The sequence below is a fragment of the Desmodus rotundus genome, unplaced genomic scaffold (assembly GCF_022682495.2).
Source record: "Desmodus rotundus isolate HL8 unplaced genomic scaffold, HLdesRot8A.1 manual_scaffold_385, whole genome shotgun sequence".
Taxonomy (NCBI): Eukaryota; Metazoa; Chordata; class Mammalia; order Chiroptera; family Phyllostomidae; genus Desmodus; species Desmodus rotundus.
The window spans coordinates 25135-39517 of NW_026527462.1; the positions used below are offsets into that span (position 1 = coordinate 25135).

At 52.9% G+C, this 14383-nt stretch overlaps 2 protein-coding genes across 6 annotated transcripts; one reads left to right on the plus strand and one right to left on the minus strand.

The window, feature by feature from the left end:
* On the plus strand, positions 1-8045 carry TMEM91 (transmembrane protein 91). 4 transcript variants are annotated; one of them, XR_008426079.1, is made up of 6 exons: positions 3-205; positions 1177-1415; positions 3142-3291; positions 5652-6109; positions 6700-6784; positions 7680-8045. XR_008426079.1 is itself a non-coding variant. In XM_024577513.3 (4 exons), the coding sequence occupies exons 1-4, from the start codon at positions 160-162 to the stop codon at positions 3947-3949; spliced, it is 594 nt and encodes a 197-aa protein (XP_024433281.2). In that variant the 5' UTR covers positions 1-159; the 3' UTR covers positions 3950-5645. The 4 variants fall into 4 exon arrangements, 1 of the variants encoding a protein (XP_024433281.2); XR_008426078.1 differs by having other exon boundaries at positions 5652-6784; XR_002976392.3 differs by lacking the exon at positions 5652-6109 and having other exon boundaries at positions 4-205.
* EXOSC5 (exosome component 5) lies at positions 5892-14244 on the minus strand. Of its 2 annotated transcripts, none has more exons than XM_053917876.2 (6): positions 14017-14244; positions 10268-10381; positions 9627-9727; positions 8201-8341; positions 7040-7129; positions 5892-6066 (listed from the first exon to the last, which is right to left on the minus strand). In XM_053917876.2, exons 1-6 carry the CDS (start codon positions 14162-14164, stop codon positions 5974-5976), a joined length of 687 nt encoding a protein of 228 aa, XP_053773851.1. In that variant the 5' UTR covers positions 14165-14244; the 3' UTR covers positions 5892-5973. The 2 variants fall into 2 exon arrangements, with proteins under 2 accessions (XP_053773851.1, XP_024433279.1); XM_024577511.4 differs by having other exon boundaries at positions 9606-9727; positions 14017-14240.
* Positions 14245-14383: the final 139 nt, after the last annotated feature.

A 14383-nucleotide genomic window follows, 5' to 3' on the forward strand; every position in this document is an offset into this window, starting at 1 on the left:
AGGTTGCCGCCCCGCCCCCATCCCGCCCTAGTGCGCTGCAGGCCGGGGCAGAAGCCGGGGGAGCTGAGTGGAACGTGCAGACCCCGCAACCCCAGGCTCGGGCCCGGGCAGCGTGGGCCTCACTGAAGTCCCCATACCCGACCCGTAGAGTCGGGGTAAATGTCGGTGCAGGGGCCTAGGAAGTCCCAGCATCGAGCCATGAGCGGTGAGTGAGGGGTGCAGTTAGGGGACCCCTCCCCACCCCGGGTCCTAGCATTGGGGGTGGGGAGGCAAACCCTTGGCGAGGAAGTCGGCTCAAACCAGGTTTGGAGTGAGAGGAGGAGGCTTAGGAGGACCCCCAGGGGGACCGTGGGGCGGGGAGAATATTCTTTGTTGAGTATGTACGTGTGGTGGGTGGGGGGTGTTATGGGGTAGGTGTGCAAAGGTGGATTCTAGTAAAACAGGACGTGCCTGCGGAGCTGGTGGGAGCGCAAGAGGTTGTGTGGAGTCGCCGATGTGGATGGAGTAGGCAGGGGTGCCGGCAGGTGTGCAAGGGAAGTGATGGGAACAGGGGAGAGTGTTGGATACTTGTGCGTATGTTTACATATGGGGGGAGATCTCTTCTGGAGAAATTACGAGTGTGCAAGGAGTCACTTAGGATGAGTGTGTAAGAAGGTTGGGGGTTCCAGAGGGTGTTTTCTGGAAGCTGTTGCAAGGAGCCCCTGGGGAGATGAATGTCTGCAGACGGACGTGGGGGTTGGGCTTCCTGGATGAGGCCAGGGACTTGGGTAGTTAGAGTGTGCGGGCTTGAGGGGCGCAGGGGGTGTGGACCAGAGTAAAATGCAAAGCGTCACTGGGGAGGGGTGTGAGGGAGAGGGATGATGTGTGAAACCAGGATGGGTATGTAGTTCATTTGGCAAGTCAATGTGTAAGACATGGTTTGGAGTAAGTGTGCCAGTTATGTGTTTTTTGGCTGAGGATAGAGAGGCCCGGAGTTGAATGTCCAGGCCCCTGAATTCTCTTTACAACTTGGGCCAGCCTCTTGTACTCTCTGGGCCTCAGTTTTACTCTCTGTAAAGTGGGTCTGAGGGTTGTTGAGCTACCAAGTCTCTGCCTGGAGTCTCTCTGGAGTCAGGAGTCAGGGGATGGATGAATGTGAGACTTTCACAACTTGTCCTTTTCTTTCCCCCACTCAAGGAAGCATCGCCAGGAACCCCTCCCCAGCCATGGACAGCCCCAGTCTTCCAGAACTTCAACAGCCTCTGCTGGCAGGTGTAGGCTCCACCTGCCCCATCCAGAAGCCTGGAGAGCCTGAGCCAGATCCCCTCTTTGGAGAGACAGCTTTTGCAGAGTCCCTAAGGGGTTGGCAGTTTCTGCCACCACCTCTTCCTTCTGTGAGCACTGGTCTGGGGCAGCCAGGGCACCCTGACCTTGAGGTAGGAGAAACTGGCCTTAGTGGGAGCAAGGGAAGGGGGCTGGAGGAGATTCCAGCTACGGTCAGCGTTTGATAGGCTGGCAGCCTTTGGCCTGGAGTCTCTCATTCCTGAGCTGGGTTTCCTAGATATCTGGCTTTTTTTTTCCTATTCTCCCTCTCTCCTGGATTCTTTAGCTTTTTCTCTTCTTATTTGCCTCCCATCTTTGTTTTCTAGCCTTTGGCTATCTGTCTGTCCTCTGATTTCTGACTCCCTGGCTTTCTATCTGTCCATCTCTCTCCAGAGCCATCTCACCTCTGGCCTCTGTCTGCCCTCGTCTCTTTTGAAAATTGTCACTTTTTTCGTTTCTTACTGTCTTTTATTTTGTAAACATGGTTTCCCAGTTCCTATTGCTGTATAAGAAATCACTGCAAAACTTAGTAGCTTAACACAACAGCAGTCACTGTTATCACTCGTGGTTTCTTTGGAATTTGGGAAGCATTCTGTTGAGTGGTTCTGCCACAGGGTCTTTCATGAGGTTGCGGTGGAGCCAGTGGCTAAGATCTGGAGCAATCAAGGGGCTGAGGCAGCTGGGGGCTGGCTGGTATCTCTCTTCATGCAGTCTTGGGATTTCCACACGTCTCCCCATGTGGCCTGGTTTGGGCTTCCTTCCAGCATGGCAGCCTCAGGGCAGCTGGACTTTTTATGTGCCTCCAGTCTCCAGCAGGAGTGTTTCAGCAAAGCAGGACCCGCCTCACCTTTTCTGATTAGGAAGTCATGTGACATTACTTCCACTACATTCCATCAATTATGAGTGAGTCACAGCCTGTCCAGATTCCAGTAAAAAGGACACAAACCTCACCTTTGATGGGAAAAGTATCAGTCACTGTAAGAAGAGCATATGGGATGGGAGACATGGTCGTGGCCATTTTGGGAAGTCTGCCGCATGGTAGCAACAGGCATCATGCTGACATTGTACGTGTTTGATAATCCCATTGTTTGAAGATTTTGAAGGTCTAATTGTTTCTGCTCATTCTCATTCACAGTTCCTTATGTTCCTGGTTATCTTTGACTGCATGCTGGTCGTCATATTTGAAATTTTTTTTGAGGTCTAGAATGAAGGTACCTTCCTACAGAGAGGCCTTGCTTTGCTCTGTAAGCTGCCTGGGGGTATTAGCAGTTAAAGATCATTTTTAATTTCAAGGTTTGATTGAAAGGTTAATTTTTCTGGGATTGGCATGTACCTTCCCAGGAAGGGCAAAAGGGGCCTTCTGTGTTCATTTGACCTGTTACCTTTTTAATTTCAGTTTCAGCCTTACAATGACTCCTTACTCTTATGAGATGTTTGATGTAAGATGAAAAAACAATTTTTTAAAATCTAGAATCAATAGTTTCAGGAGGCAGCTTTGTCCAAATAACTTAGGCCACCAGAGTTGTTTTCTCCTAATCATCTTTTTGCAGGCTTCTGCCCCTGTTGGTGTCTGTTTCCACCTCTGATTGGACCTGTGAACTCCTTGAAATTGAGTTCAGAGCTTTGGGAGTGGGTGGGGCTCTTTTCTGGAGACAAGCTCCACAGCTTCCCCTCAAAGGGCTTGAAAATACAGAAGAGTCAAGAGCCTGTCTGCTGAAACATTTTTTTGTCTTGGTGTTTCTGGGGAGGCCCTGGTATTGGTCTTTGGGGGCTATGGAGAGCAGAGCATTGGGGCAAGGAAGGTGGGTGATGCCCATCCAGGCTCTCTCCTGCCTATAGGATGCGTCATCCAGTGACAGCGACTCAGACTGGGATGGGGACAGCCTTCTCTCCCCGCTCCTACCCCATGACCACCTGGGCTTGGCTGTGTTCTCCGTGCTGTGCTGTTTCTGGCCTGTGGGCATTGCCGCCTTCTGCCTGGCCCAAAAGGTCAGTCTGTGTGTGGGGCTGGGAGGGGACTGGATGTAAAAGAGAAAAAATGCATTCAAGGTACAAGAAAACAAAACAAAGCAACTATGCCTGGGGCTGGGGGGAAGAGATGGCGAGAATTCACATGGAAACATTCAGGGGTAAAATGGGGCGTTACACAAAGGGCTGCCAAGTGGTGGTTAAAAACCTGAACTTAAATCCTAGGCCTGCCACTCTGTGAGCAAGCCACAATTTCTTTGTGCCTGTTTTTGCTGACCTGTGAAATTGTATAATTCCTGCCTCGGGGTCACTGTGCAGATTGAATGAGTTAGAACAGAGCCGTGGCAGACACTAACACCTTATTAGTCACCTGGTACCCCCAGTGCCCAAGGCAGTGCTCCCTGTTTTGGGGATGTAGGAATGAATGCATGGGTGTGTCCTGTGGGGAAGGGGCTGGGGCTTCAGGAAGCAGGGTGGGCAGAAGGGATGCCTGACTCACCGATGCCCAACACGTCCACAGACCAACAAGGCTTGGGCCAAGGGGGACGTCCAGGGGGCAGGGGCCACCTCCCGCCGCGCCTTCCTGCTGGGGGTCCTGGCTGTCGGGCTGGGTGTGTGCACATACACGGCAGCCCTGATGACCCTGGCTGCCTACCTGGCCTCACGAGACCCACCCTAGCTGCCCGTGCAGCCCTCACGTGAACCAGAGGCTAGTGGTCCAGAGCGTACACAGGCAGAGTGGAGAATCCAGGTGGAGGTGGCGGAGGCAGTGTCCAGCAATGGGACCAAGCTGTACAACCCTCTACCCTTCCCGGCTGCTACAATATGAGATTAAACACCGGACACTCTTGTAGTCAGACCTGTCAGTCTGTGGGGGGCCGGTGGGGTTGGGGGCGCCTGACCGGCTATCCCCAGGGAGCTCCTGGACACCTGAGCTGGCGAAGGGGGAACCCAAGGGGTGGGGGTTTCCCAGTTGCAGAGTGATCTTTTCACAACCGAGGGCAGTCAGCAGCGAATTACACAGCTGGGTGCCAAGGACTTACTCCTCCATATGGCAGCTGTATGACCTTGGCCCAAGGTCATATTCTCTTTGAGCCTCATTTGTTCTCAGCTGCAAAATGGGACTTGTTTTTCCCCACCTGGGAAGTGGGTCACACATGTAAAAGGAAGTCCCCTTCTGAGCTTTGTACAGCAAATGGCAGAAACTCAAGTCTGATCACCTCACACACATGCCAAGGGGAGAAAGCTGAGGTAGAGCAGGATTCAGGGGCTCAGGTGAAATGGTCTGGTCTCATCTCTCAGGCCTCCTTCCCTTTTGGCTTCATTCCATGCAGGCTCCCTCTTGGGGAGAAAAAATGGCCCTAGCAACTGAGAGCACCCCAGAAGTCCTCTTTCCCAGGGGTCATCCCAAATAAATGGTACAGCCTGACAGGCATGGGCGGCACCTTTAGGTAGTATCAAAGTGCTGGTTGGAAGGAGCGTCTGCTAAAAGCAGTGCTTACCAGAGGGGCAAATGTGCTCACTAAGTGGGGTTCAGTATTTCCCAGTGATGGAGTGACAGCTTGGTTCTCTCACTCCATTTAATGCCATTCCTGTGGGTCTTCCCGGAACACTCTGCCCCATTTGGTATTCCATGGAGTGTAATTGCAAGCTAAAGATATTCATGCCTGTCCTTCCATTTCCTGAGGTGAAAATGACACTGCCCAGAGGGGCAGCTGTGGGAACTCCGTGAGTTCAGGCACGTGAAGCACGCAGCACAGGGCCCTCACAAACCCCCAAACACCACCGGCTGCCAGGCCGGCAACTGTGTGGCTCAGAAGTGGGTTAATCCTTGTTGGTGCTCACACATTCTTGGCTCTGCCTACTAAATAAGAGAGGGAGGGGGTTAGTTGTCAGTCAAATGACAACTAAAAGTGCCCCCAGGAGGTGCTACCAGCCCTGAAAACCAACTTGTGTACAGATGGCAAACCCCCGTCTACTGTGCTGGCCTCACTACCTAGTTTGCCTGAACAGCGAGGGCCGGGGCTGGGCTGAGTGGGACCCGCGCTCCATTGCTGACTAGCTGGGGACCTCTGGCAGCTGAGTGGCTTCTGACCTTGTTTTCTCATATTAAAATGTGGACTAAAGCAATAGCGCCACCTCACCAGGCTGTCAGGCTCAAAGGCCCCTCCGAGCCCCCCTTCTCTCCCTGACCACCTTGCTGGTCCTCAAGTCTCCTTTCTGGGGCCTGTCCCCGTGTCCGCGAGCTCACTCCCTGGCCTCCTGCTGGCTTCCCTCAGGTGTCCCCCTCTCCGGGAAGGCGTCCCAGCCCAATGTATTGAACTTGCTTTCCCAGACAAAGGTGCTCAAACCTCTCTTCCCTGCTTTTTGTTTTGCCACAGCCTTTACCACCGCCTGACAAACACCAGTTCTGGGCCCTCAGCACCCAGCAGGGACTGCACAAGTGGGGTGCTCAACAGACATTTGTTAGACGACATGAATTCATTCAATAAATGCAATCCTAGTAATGTTTTCCTGGTGGGTGCGCGGTGTCCATGTCCCCTCACCCCGAACACCAGGGGCTGCAGTCAGGAGCACTCCTCAGGTGGCCCTGAAGCCTCAGGCACACGAGGACAGACAGGCAAGGCTGGGCCACTGGTTTATTTTGCACTGGAGGTAGTGGTTGGTGGTGGCAGTGGGAGGGGCGCTCTGCCCCAGCTTGCCTCAGCTCTTGGAGTACCGCCTCTGCAGCGATTCCCGGTAGAAGCGGAAGACGTGTTGCGAGGCAGCCTGGGCTGCAGCCAGGCACTGCTGCAGCTGCGTGGGAGAGACTGGTCAGCGCAGGCCCATCCCTGCACCGGTGGGTTCACCTGGTTTCTAGGGCCCCCAAACCTACCACCTCCCTCTTCACCTAGGCAACCCCCCACCCCCATCCTCCAGGTGAGGTAGGTGGGGAGGGAATTATTCCAAATGCATCTCCTTCCCCACTTCAGGGCCTCTTAGAAGGAAAGAAGAAAAGGTGAGGGATGCAGGGGCCAGCTTCCATCAGCTCCAGGGCCTCAAACCAATGGGATCAGGCATCCTGACAGCTGGAATAGACCAGAGCTCTGGAAATTTAAGAGCTCATGAAACTGGAGATCCTGGAATTTTACAGCCACAGGCCCTTGTGACTCTAGATGACATCAGGAGCCATGGAATCTGAGACACAAATCTCAACTGCCACATGTTGCTCGATTCTTAGTTGGTCCAGATTGGAAATGCTCTTGGAGACCATTTGCCCCAATAGTTTCCAAACTCTTCAGACCTGGAATGGGGATTCTCCCATTCTGGTACCCTTCCACCTCCTGATTTCAACCTGAACTCTTCTCTTTTCTTACCTCATAATTGGGCTCCCCCCACCCCCGCAAATTTTTTTATCCTCACCCGAGGACACTTTTTCATTGCTTTTAGAGAAACATTGACGTGAAAGAGGAATACTGAGTGGCTGGCTGGCCTCTTGCATGCACCCTGACCGGGGACCAAACCTGCAACCTGGGTATGTAACCCTAACCCATAATCGAACCCATGACCTTTTGGTCCACAGGACAACACTCCTGACTGAGCCTCACTGACCAGGGCAGGCTTCCCTTTTAAAATTCCCACAAAGGTTTCTCTGACTACAAAGTTCGCAAACTCCTATTCACAGAGGGCTCAAGGAGGGGCTCTCCTTGAACCTCTGAGGGCAGCGCTGAGTTGGGACATGTTGGGGGGAGGGAAGATCTGGGGTTCCCCCACATCCACACGCTGGTACCTCAGCATCAGAGAAGAGTCCCTTGGTGGTGGACATGAGTAGCTTCTGCTCCACGCTGTCGAGTGCAAAGGTCAGGACTGCCCGGGCCTCCTAAGGATGAGGGATAGAAGGTGGGGGCCCTGGGCTCTCCCCTCAGACACAATGTTGGCCGATCCCAAAGAAAGGACTTGCCTTTCCCAAAGCCAGGTACCCCTGCATACGGTGTGGTTGTCTACCTAGAAACCACCCCTCCCAGCTTTCCTGGCCTTTCCCCTGAATTCTACAGCCAATTCCAACCACAGGGTTCTGTTGGGCTTCCAGGCAATATTTCTGCCCTGCAGGGGGAGCCATAGTGCACCTCATTTACCTGGTGCCTCCAAGCCTGTGCTCTGTACTGCTGGGGCTCGAAGCTGGCAAATGCATTTTCCAGATGCCCCTAAAAGTTAGGTTCCACCTGTAATCTGGTGGGAGACTGGCAGGAGGGAAACCATCACCTGGGTCCTCACTCTGACAGTGGCAGTGAGGTGCGGTGGGTCCTGGACTTCTGCAGCCAGGGCAAAGCCACGTCTACACAGCCACAACTGACTGCAGCAATGCCTCCGATAGCATAGGCATGAGCTGGCTGTAGGTTCCTGATCTTTTTTCCCTTTTGTTCCTTCAGCTCTTCCAACACTGTTGTAACCAGTTCCCTGCATTAAACTCTCGGTTGGAAGCCCCCCCAGTGGTTTCTGCTTTCCTGACTGGATGTAAGTGGGCAAATAGCTCAGAGTAACCACAGCCCGAGGATACTGTGAACTTGAGCTGATGAGGAATGCTGTCTCTTCTGTGCTTCTGAGCCTCTTAAGAGCTTAAGTGGCCAACCACAGCCTCAGGAGAGACACTGGCCAGAGAGAATGGAGCCAGCGTGCAGGAAAGAGCAGGCACTAAGAAATGCAAAGGAAATCCTGATGGCGTTCGAGGCCCTGGCTCGATCTGTTCTTTCTGAGTTTGGTTCTGAACGTCAATAAATTCCCTGTTTGCTCACGCAGTTTGAGTTGGTTTCCTGCACTTGCCATGAGGAACAGAGCACAGCCTGTCAGCTGGGACTGGGGTGGTACGAGCCAACTGTGGTGGGAAAGTGTGGCCTACAGGAGAGGGCCAGGGTCTGCCACAGCCCTTCACCACCCTGGCCTTCACACCTACCTTTTCCTGTTTGGCTGTGGGGTCTAGCATGAGGGTCCCATCAGCGTCCAGGGCACAGGTGACCCCACAGAAGAGGGCCCGCATGGGCACACCTGCGTCGACTAATGCCATGCAAGCGGCGTTGAGGCAACAGGCCAGGAGCTGAGTGCCACAGGGAGCAGTTAAGAGTTTCCACTGCAGGGCTGGCCGGCAGAAGTGTCCCTGCCTCCATCCCCCCAGCCCATGCGGTGGCAGCATCACTAACTGACCACAGGAAGGCAGTACAGCAGTTTTATAAGTGGTTCTGGGATCACGTAACCTTGGGTTCCAGAACTGACCTTGTGACCTTGAGCAGGTGACTTACTCTCTCTGAACCTCAATCAGGGATCAGGATATTCAACAGACATACACTGGCAGGCGCCAAGCACCTCTAGGGAAACCAAGGGCAGAGAGAGGAAGAAAACTTCCAGATCCCACAGGAGGTACTGGCAGAGCCAGGCCTGGAGCCTGGGAATCTGGCAGCTGCCACGAGTGACAGACTGGCAGGGAGGTGGCGGGAGTCGTCATTACCGGTATCTCAGGGGGCCAGCCATCCAGGGGAGAAGCGTGGCCGTGGTGCAGTGGAAGGTGAGCACAGGGCCGAGCCAGACACCTGGCCCTACCTCAGTTGGCTGCCCCGGTCTAGCACAGAGGATAAGGGCCCACCTGTAGAATCTGTCCCACTTCTGCCACCAACCTTCTACGAGCTTTACTTCCCCTGTGCAATGGGATTACAACAGCCCATCCCTCCTCCTATCTATGAAGTGCCTGCCCCAGAGAGGACCTCTAGAAATGCCTGTTTCTGGTCCTCAGCCTCAACCTGTCACCCAAACCACAGGGGTCTTTCAAAGATGAGCTGTTGGCCCAACTGCTTTGCCAGCTCAGGGCTCCCCTAGGTCAGCCCTGACTTGTGGCTCGGTTGGGTGTCATCACGCAAAGATCACTGGCTGGGTCCCGGTCAGGGCACACGCCTTGGGTTGCAGGTTCGGTCCCCAGCTGGGGCATGTACTAGAAGAAACCAATTGATGTTTCTCTCTCTCTCTTCCCCTTTTTCTAAGAACATCAATCTGCCAGGGGACTTGGGCTCTGGAACCAAACAGTGTGGGTTCAAGTCCTGGCTCTGCCGGTTACTACTAATGTGGGTTGAGTTTGCTGTGCAGATTAAGTGAGTTGACATGTGTACGGCACTTAGAATAGTGCTCGGCACACAGTAAGCACTCAATCTGTTTGCTGTTCTTTTTCAACAAGTTGGTTTTGTGCCTGTCAAGTGTTTGGAGGTCTTCTGGCTAGCGGAGGATATGTATGGCCATGAGCAAGGGAGGAAATTAGGGAAATTATGGAGATTCTGGAGGACTTCCTGGAGGAGGCAGCTTGGGGGAAAGGATACAGAGCCAGCATCACTGATAACCTGCAGCACGACGGTGATGGAGGTGCGAGGGTGCAGCACCCCCAGCACCACTGCTTCACATGTGTTCCTGATCAGCCGCTCCCGGCTCTTCTCTGCTACACCTGGGGAAATCAGGGGTGGGAAGAGGTCAGGCTTTTCTCTTCTTCCACATATCTAACCCAAGCCTCTGGAAAGGGCCTGCAGTCTCAGCCTGGGTTGGGGCAGTACCCTCCGTGGATGGCACAGTATTCCCAATGGGCAGGAGGTAGGGCCTGGCTGTCACTCACCTCACCCCTACCACTGCCAGCATCTAGCAAGGGGGCCGCCTGGGGGAGGAAAATCCCAGAGTTCCCAGGCCCCATGCTGCTGCCAAAGCTCAACCCAGTGGGCCCAGTCCCCAGGAGTGAGGGAGATAGGAGGCAAAGGGCATAAAAACATGTTAATGGAAAGAAGGGGAGATGGAACCAGGAAAGAGGAGGGGGAAGGGGAGACTCGAGAGACAGAGAAAGGCTAAGAGAAAAGAAAGAGACTCAGAGGAAGAGTTGGAGATAGAGATAGAAGTTGCTGAGGGGAAATGAGAGGACAGTGCAGACTGGGGACAGCAATGAGGGAGAAGCTGGACAGGGGTTCTGGACAGCAGGGACATCTGGAGACCCAATTACCAGGCAGCCCGATCTTTGGTCTCAGGATCACTTCCAGTGTGGCCTTGTTGAAGATCTCTTTGCTGACCTTCACCTCGGCTGGCCCGTACACCCCCGCCAGGATGGAGGTATCCCCTGGGGAGAGAGCATGGAGGCCTCACCCATGTGTGTCCTGCCCCTGGGGCTCACTACAAGGCACTTAACAGTGTGGGCGTCACTCTGGCCCACCACTTGTTGGCAGTGATTCTAGGGGCACTTGCTCTATTTCTCTCCCTTCACTTCCACATCTGTGAAATGGGGACAGTAACAGTACCTCCCTCACGGCACTGTGAGGATTAAATGAGATAATGCACCACACTGCCTGGAACAGCTGAGTATACAAAAGACTTTAGCTAACATTACTAACAGGAAGTTCTTCCTGACAGCTAACCTTCCTCTCTCTTACTGCAGCTGCTCTCAACCTGTCCCAAAGCTTCCCCCAGCCCCACCTGCTTCCCTCACTCAGGCTCTTGATCCCAAACTTTGCAGCAGTCAGGACACCCAAGACAGGGATGTATCTCTGGGTGTGGGTCCTGACTCCCAGTTATTTTCCAGAGTGGGTATGGACCAGAGAGGGGGAAGCAAGACCTGAGAAATAAAAAGCCTGGCTTCTAGTCCGGTCTGCCTCCTCCCATCTATGCACCCTTGGCTGATTTTGCTCACTTCTCTGGGCCTCAGTTTTACAATGTGCAAATGGGAGACCGGACTCCAGCAGCGGCTTCCAAACTTTTCTGACCATAACTCCAAGAAATACATTTTGCAACGGGACTCAAAACGCCTGCAGATCTGTGTGTGTATAAATGGAACAAAGGCTTGACAAAACATCTTACCATTACTGCCTTGACATACTCTGATATTTTCTACTCAATTCCAGTGAAAAACAATGAACGCAGTGGTTCTCAACCCTGTTTGCACATTCAAATCACCCCAAAGCTTTAAGACACTGAGGCCCAGGCCCTCCTCCAGAGATCGTAATTCAGCTGCTTAGGGTGGGGTTCAGGCACCGGGAGTCAGAGCTCCATAGGCCACTCTGTGTGTAGGGAGGGAAGGGGAACCTGCGACCTGCAGTGTGAAGAAATGAGCTGAGAACAGCTTCCAAACACTGTTCTGAAATCAGAACCACCGCAGCATGAAACGGAGAATGTAGAGGGCAGGTTCTGGGGCTATGCATGTTTTTTTTTAATCCTCACCTCAGGACATTTTTCCGTTACTTTTTAGAGGAAAGGATATAGAAACATCCATCAGCCACCTCCCACATGCACTTGGACCTGGGGAATCCTATGTGTCCAGACCTGGGATGGAACCCGCAACCTTTCGGTTATGGGACTACGCTCCAACCAACTGAGCCACACTGGCCAGGGCCTTGGCCTCTGCATTTTACGCCCACCAGAGATTCTGAGGCCAGAAGCACCTAGAACATGCTTTTAAGGGTCTTCAAGGACTCCTTGTTCCAAAGGCCTGGGGCTTTGGGGTTTTAGAACATGGAAGATGCTACCCTTCTCAGTAGTGCTAAATTCTAAGAAACTTGAGACATCTGAATTTAGCAAGAGAGCCTGGGGGCAGGCCCGAGAAGGTCCCTAGTTGGGCTGTTTTTCCCGGGGTTGGGAGGAGGGGCTGTTGCACAACTGAGGGCTTCTCTGTGTTCCAGGAGAATCTGTCCAGAGGCAGGGAGGTTACCCAGGAGAATTAGATCTGCACTGGGGAGGTCATTCTTGTTAGCCCAGACGAGCTGTCTGTGGTCCACGTGAACATAGGAGTCCTTCCCCCTCACCTTCTGGAGGACACAGCTCCAACAGTTCTCTGGAGCAACTCTCTCCTCTCTGGGCCCACATCCAGCTTCAACGCCTGCCCCAATGATCTGACCCTCTAAGAGCCAAGGTCCCGAAGAGCTGTCTCCTTTTCCTGTCCTCCTTGACCCACCATTCCACTGGAGCAGCTCTTCGCAGCATCACCAGTGATGTATGTCAAACTCTCAACCCACAGGTGTGCTCCATCCTCATGTGATGCAGCCTCACTAGGACTGAGGCAGCTGGTCGGCCCTTACATCTCTGGGCTCCTCCAGCTTACCTCCCTCTCTCGGTTTTCCTCTTGCCTTGCTCCTTCTCAGTGTCTTTCTGCTAGCTCCCCACAAGTGAGAAGACTCAGGCCTTAGTCCTAGGACCTCTTCTCTTTCCCATCTACACTCGTTTTGTTGGTGATTTCACTCAATCAAGAGCTTAAAATACCATCTATAGCCATAGGATTTCAAATTATATGTCCATACTAGGTCTCACTTCTGAATTCCGGATTTTATGTCCAGCTTGCCACTGTGAAACCTACTGGGCATTGCAAACAGGTAAAGATCTCAGCTCTGTCCCTCTCTTCTCATAATCCAAAACCAAACAATCTGCAAATTGTGTTTTACCTCCAAAATACATCCAGAATCTCGCCACCTCCACTGCTTCCACTCTAGTCTGAGCCACCCTCATCTCCCTGTTGCCCCCATAACCCACTAGAGGCAACACTGAAGCCAGAGAGATTCTGTTAAAATCCATTCAGATCCTGTCCCTCCTCTGAGCAAAACTTCCAACAGCTCCCATCTCATTTACTCTGCCTTATGTGATGGGCCATCCTCACCTCTCTCCAAAAGCACCTCTCACTGCTCCAGCCATACTGGTCTCTTGACTTCCTTAAACATACCAGGTCTTGCTGCATGGTCTGGGCACCTGCTGTTCCCCATGCTTGATACACTTCCCCTCCTGATATTTTCAGGGTTTACTCTCTTACCTTTAGGTCTTTATTCAGATGCAACCATCTCACTGAGGCCCTTCCAAACCGTCCTATTTAAGATTGCAGCCTTCTCTGGCACAGCCTATTCCCCTTCCACACTATAGTTTGCTCTGTAGCACCTTAGTGATCTTCTTTACTGTCTTCTTGGTTAGAATGTAAACTCCCATTAGGTGAGGGATTAAAAAACTCTTTATTGCTGTATTCTCAGTGCCTAGAACAGTACTTAGAACAAATACATACCTGTTCAATGAGAAGGAATGAATGAATGCAGGTTTGTAACTGGGTAGAACGCAATGCCCTAGAGAGGGGACTGAAGCATCTATGGGGGTGGTCCTTACGCTTACCCCCAGGGGAGTATTTACCTGGGTCAAGGAGTTTGAAAGGTATTTAGCTAGATTTTACAACAGACAAGATCTACCCCCATCTCAGGGGTATTTACCCAATTGGTGGGGATGGGGAAAATCTCAACCCAGAGTGCGGACATCAACCTCAATCTGAAAAGTATGTACTTGGGTGCAAGGTCTTCCATAGCAGGGAGTAATGAAACCGGTAGTGATCTGCCAGTCTTCGAGGTAGTTATGCAAATCAGCAGGTTTGCCTCAATCTGGGATGTATGGACCCAGGGTACGTCTGTGGGAGGCCGAGGAGGAATCTCAGCTATTCACTCTGGTGAGATTTTCCCTAGAGTATTCATGCTTATGGGGAGATCTGCTTCTCTCCTGGTAAGAATTTACCAGGGTGGAGGTATCTTCTCCCTTCTAGTTGGGAAATATATACTTACCCTAGAGTATCTAGTGATATCCACCTGGGCAAGAAGTTCCGTATGAGTCCAGAAGGAATATTTACCGGCTAGTATCAGAGGAGATGGACACACCTTTGCATGGTACAGCGTAGCCGCTCCCGAAACCAAATACGACTTGGGTGAACGCGGCCCCGGCAGTATCTACTTGGTAAATTCTCACCTTGCAGGAACGAGGCAGAGCCATCCGGCCGGGACAGCAGGTTCTGTTCGCAAGCAAAGTGCCGGAGGCTGCAGCCGGGGCCCCGAGAGCCGGGATCTGTTCCATACTCAGAGCGGATTTTGGCGTCAGCCTGCACTGCCCCCTCCATCACCCTCCACCACGAGTCCAGCCGCTTCCTCACGGAAGCGCGCGCTGGCGCACAGGCTGCGTACCCAGAGCGCAACGCGCGGACCCAGGTTCGCCAGGGCCCGCACGTGTCTCCCCGTTTACTAACAATTTGACCCCGCCCGCTCCAGCCTCTAAATTCCAGAGAAGCCATTGGACAGTAGAGAATAGGGGGCGGTCCTTGGCAAGGGCTCGTCCTACC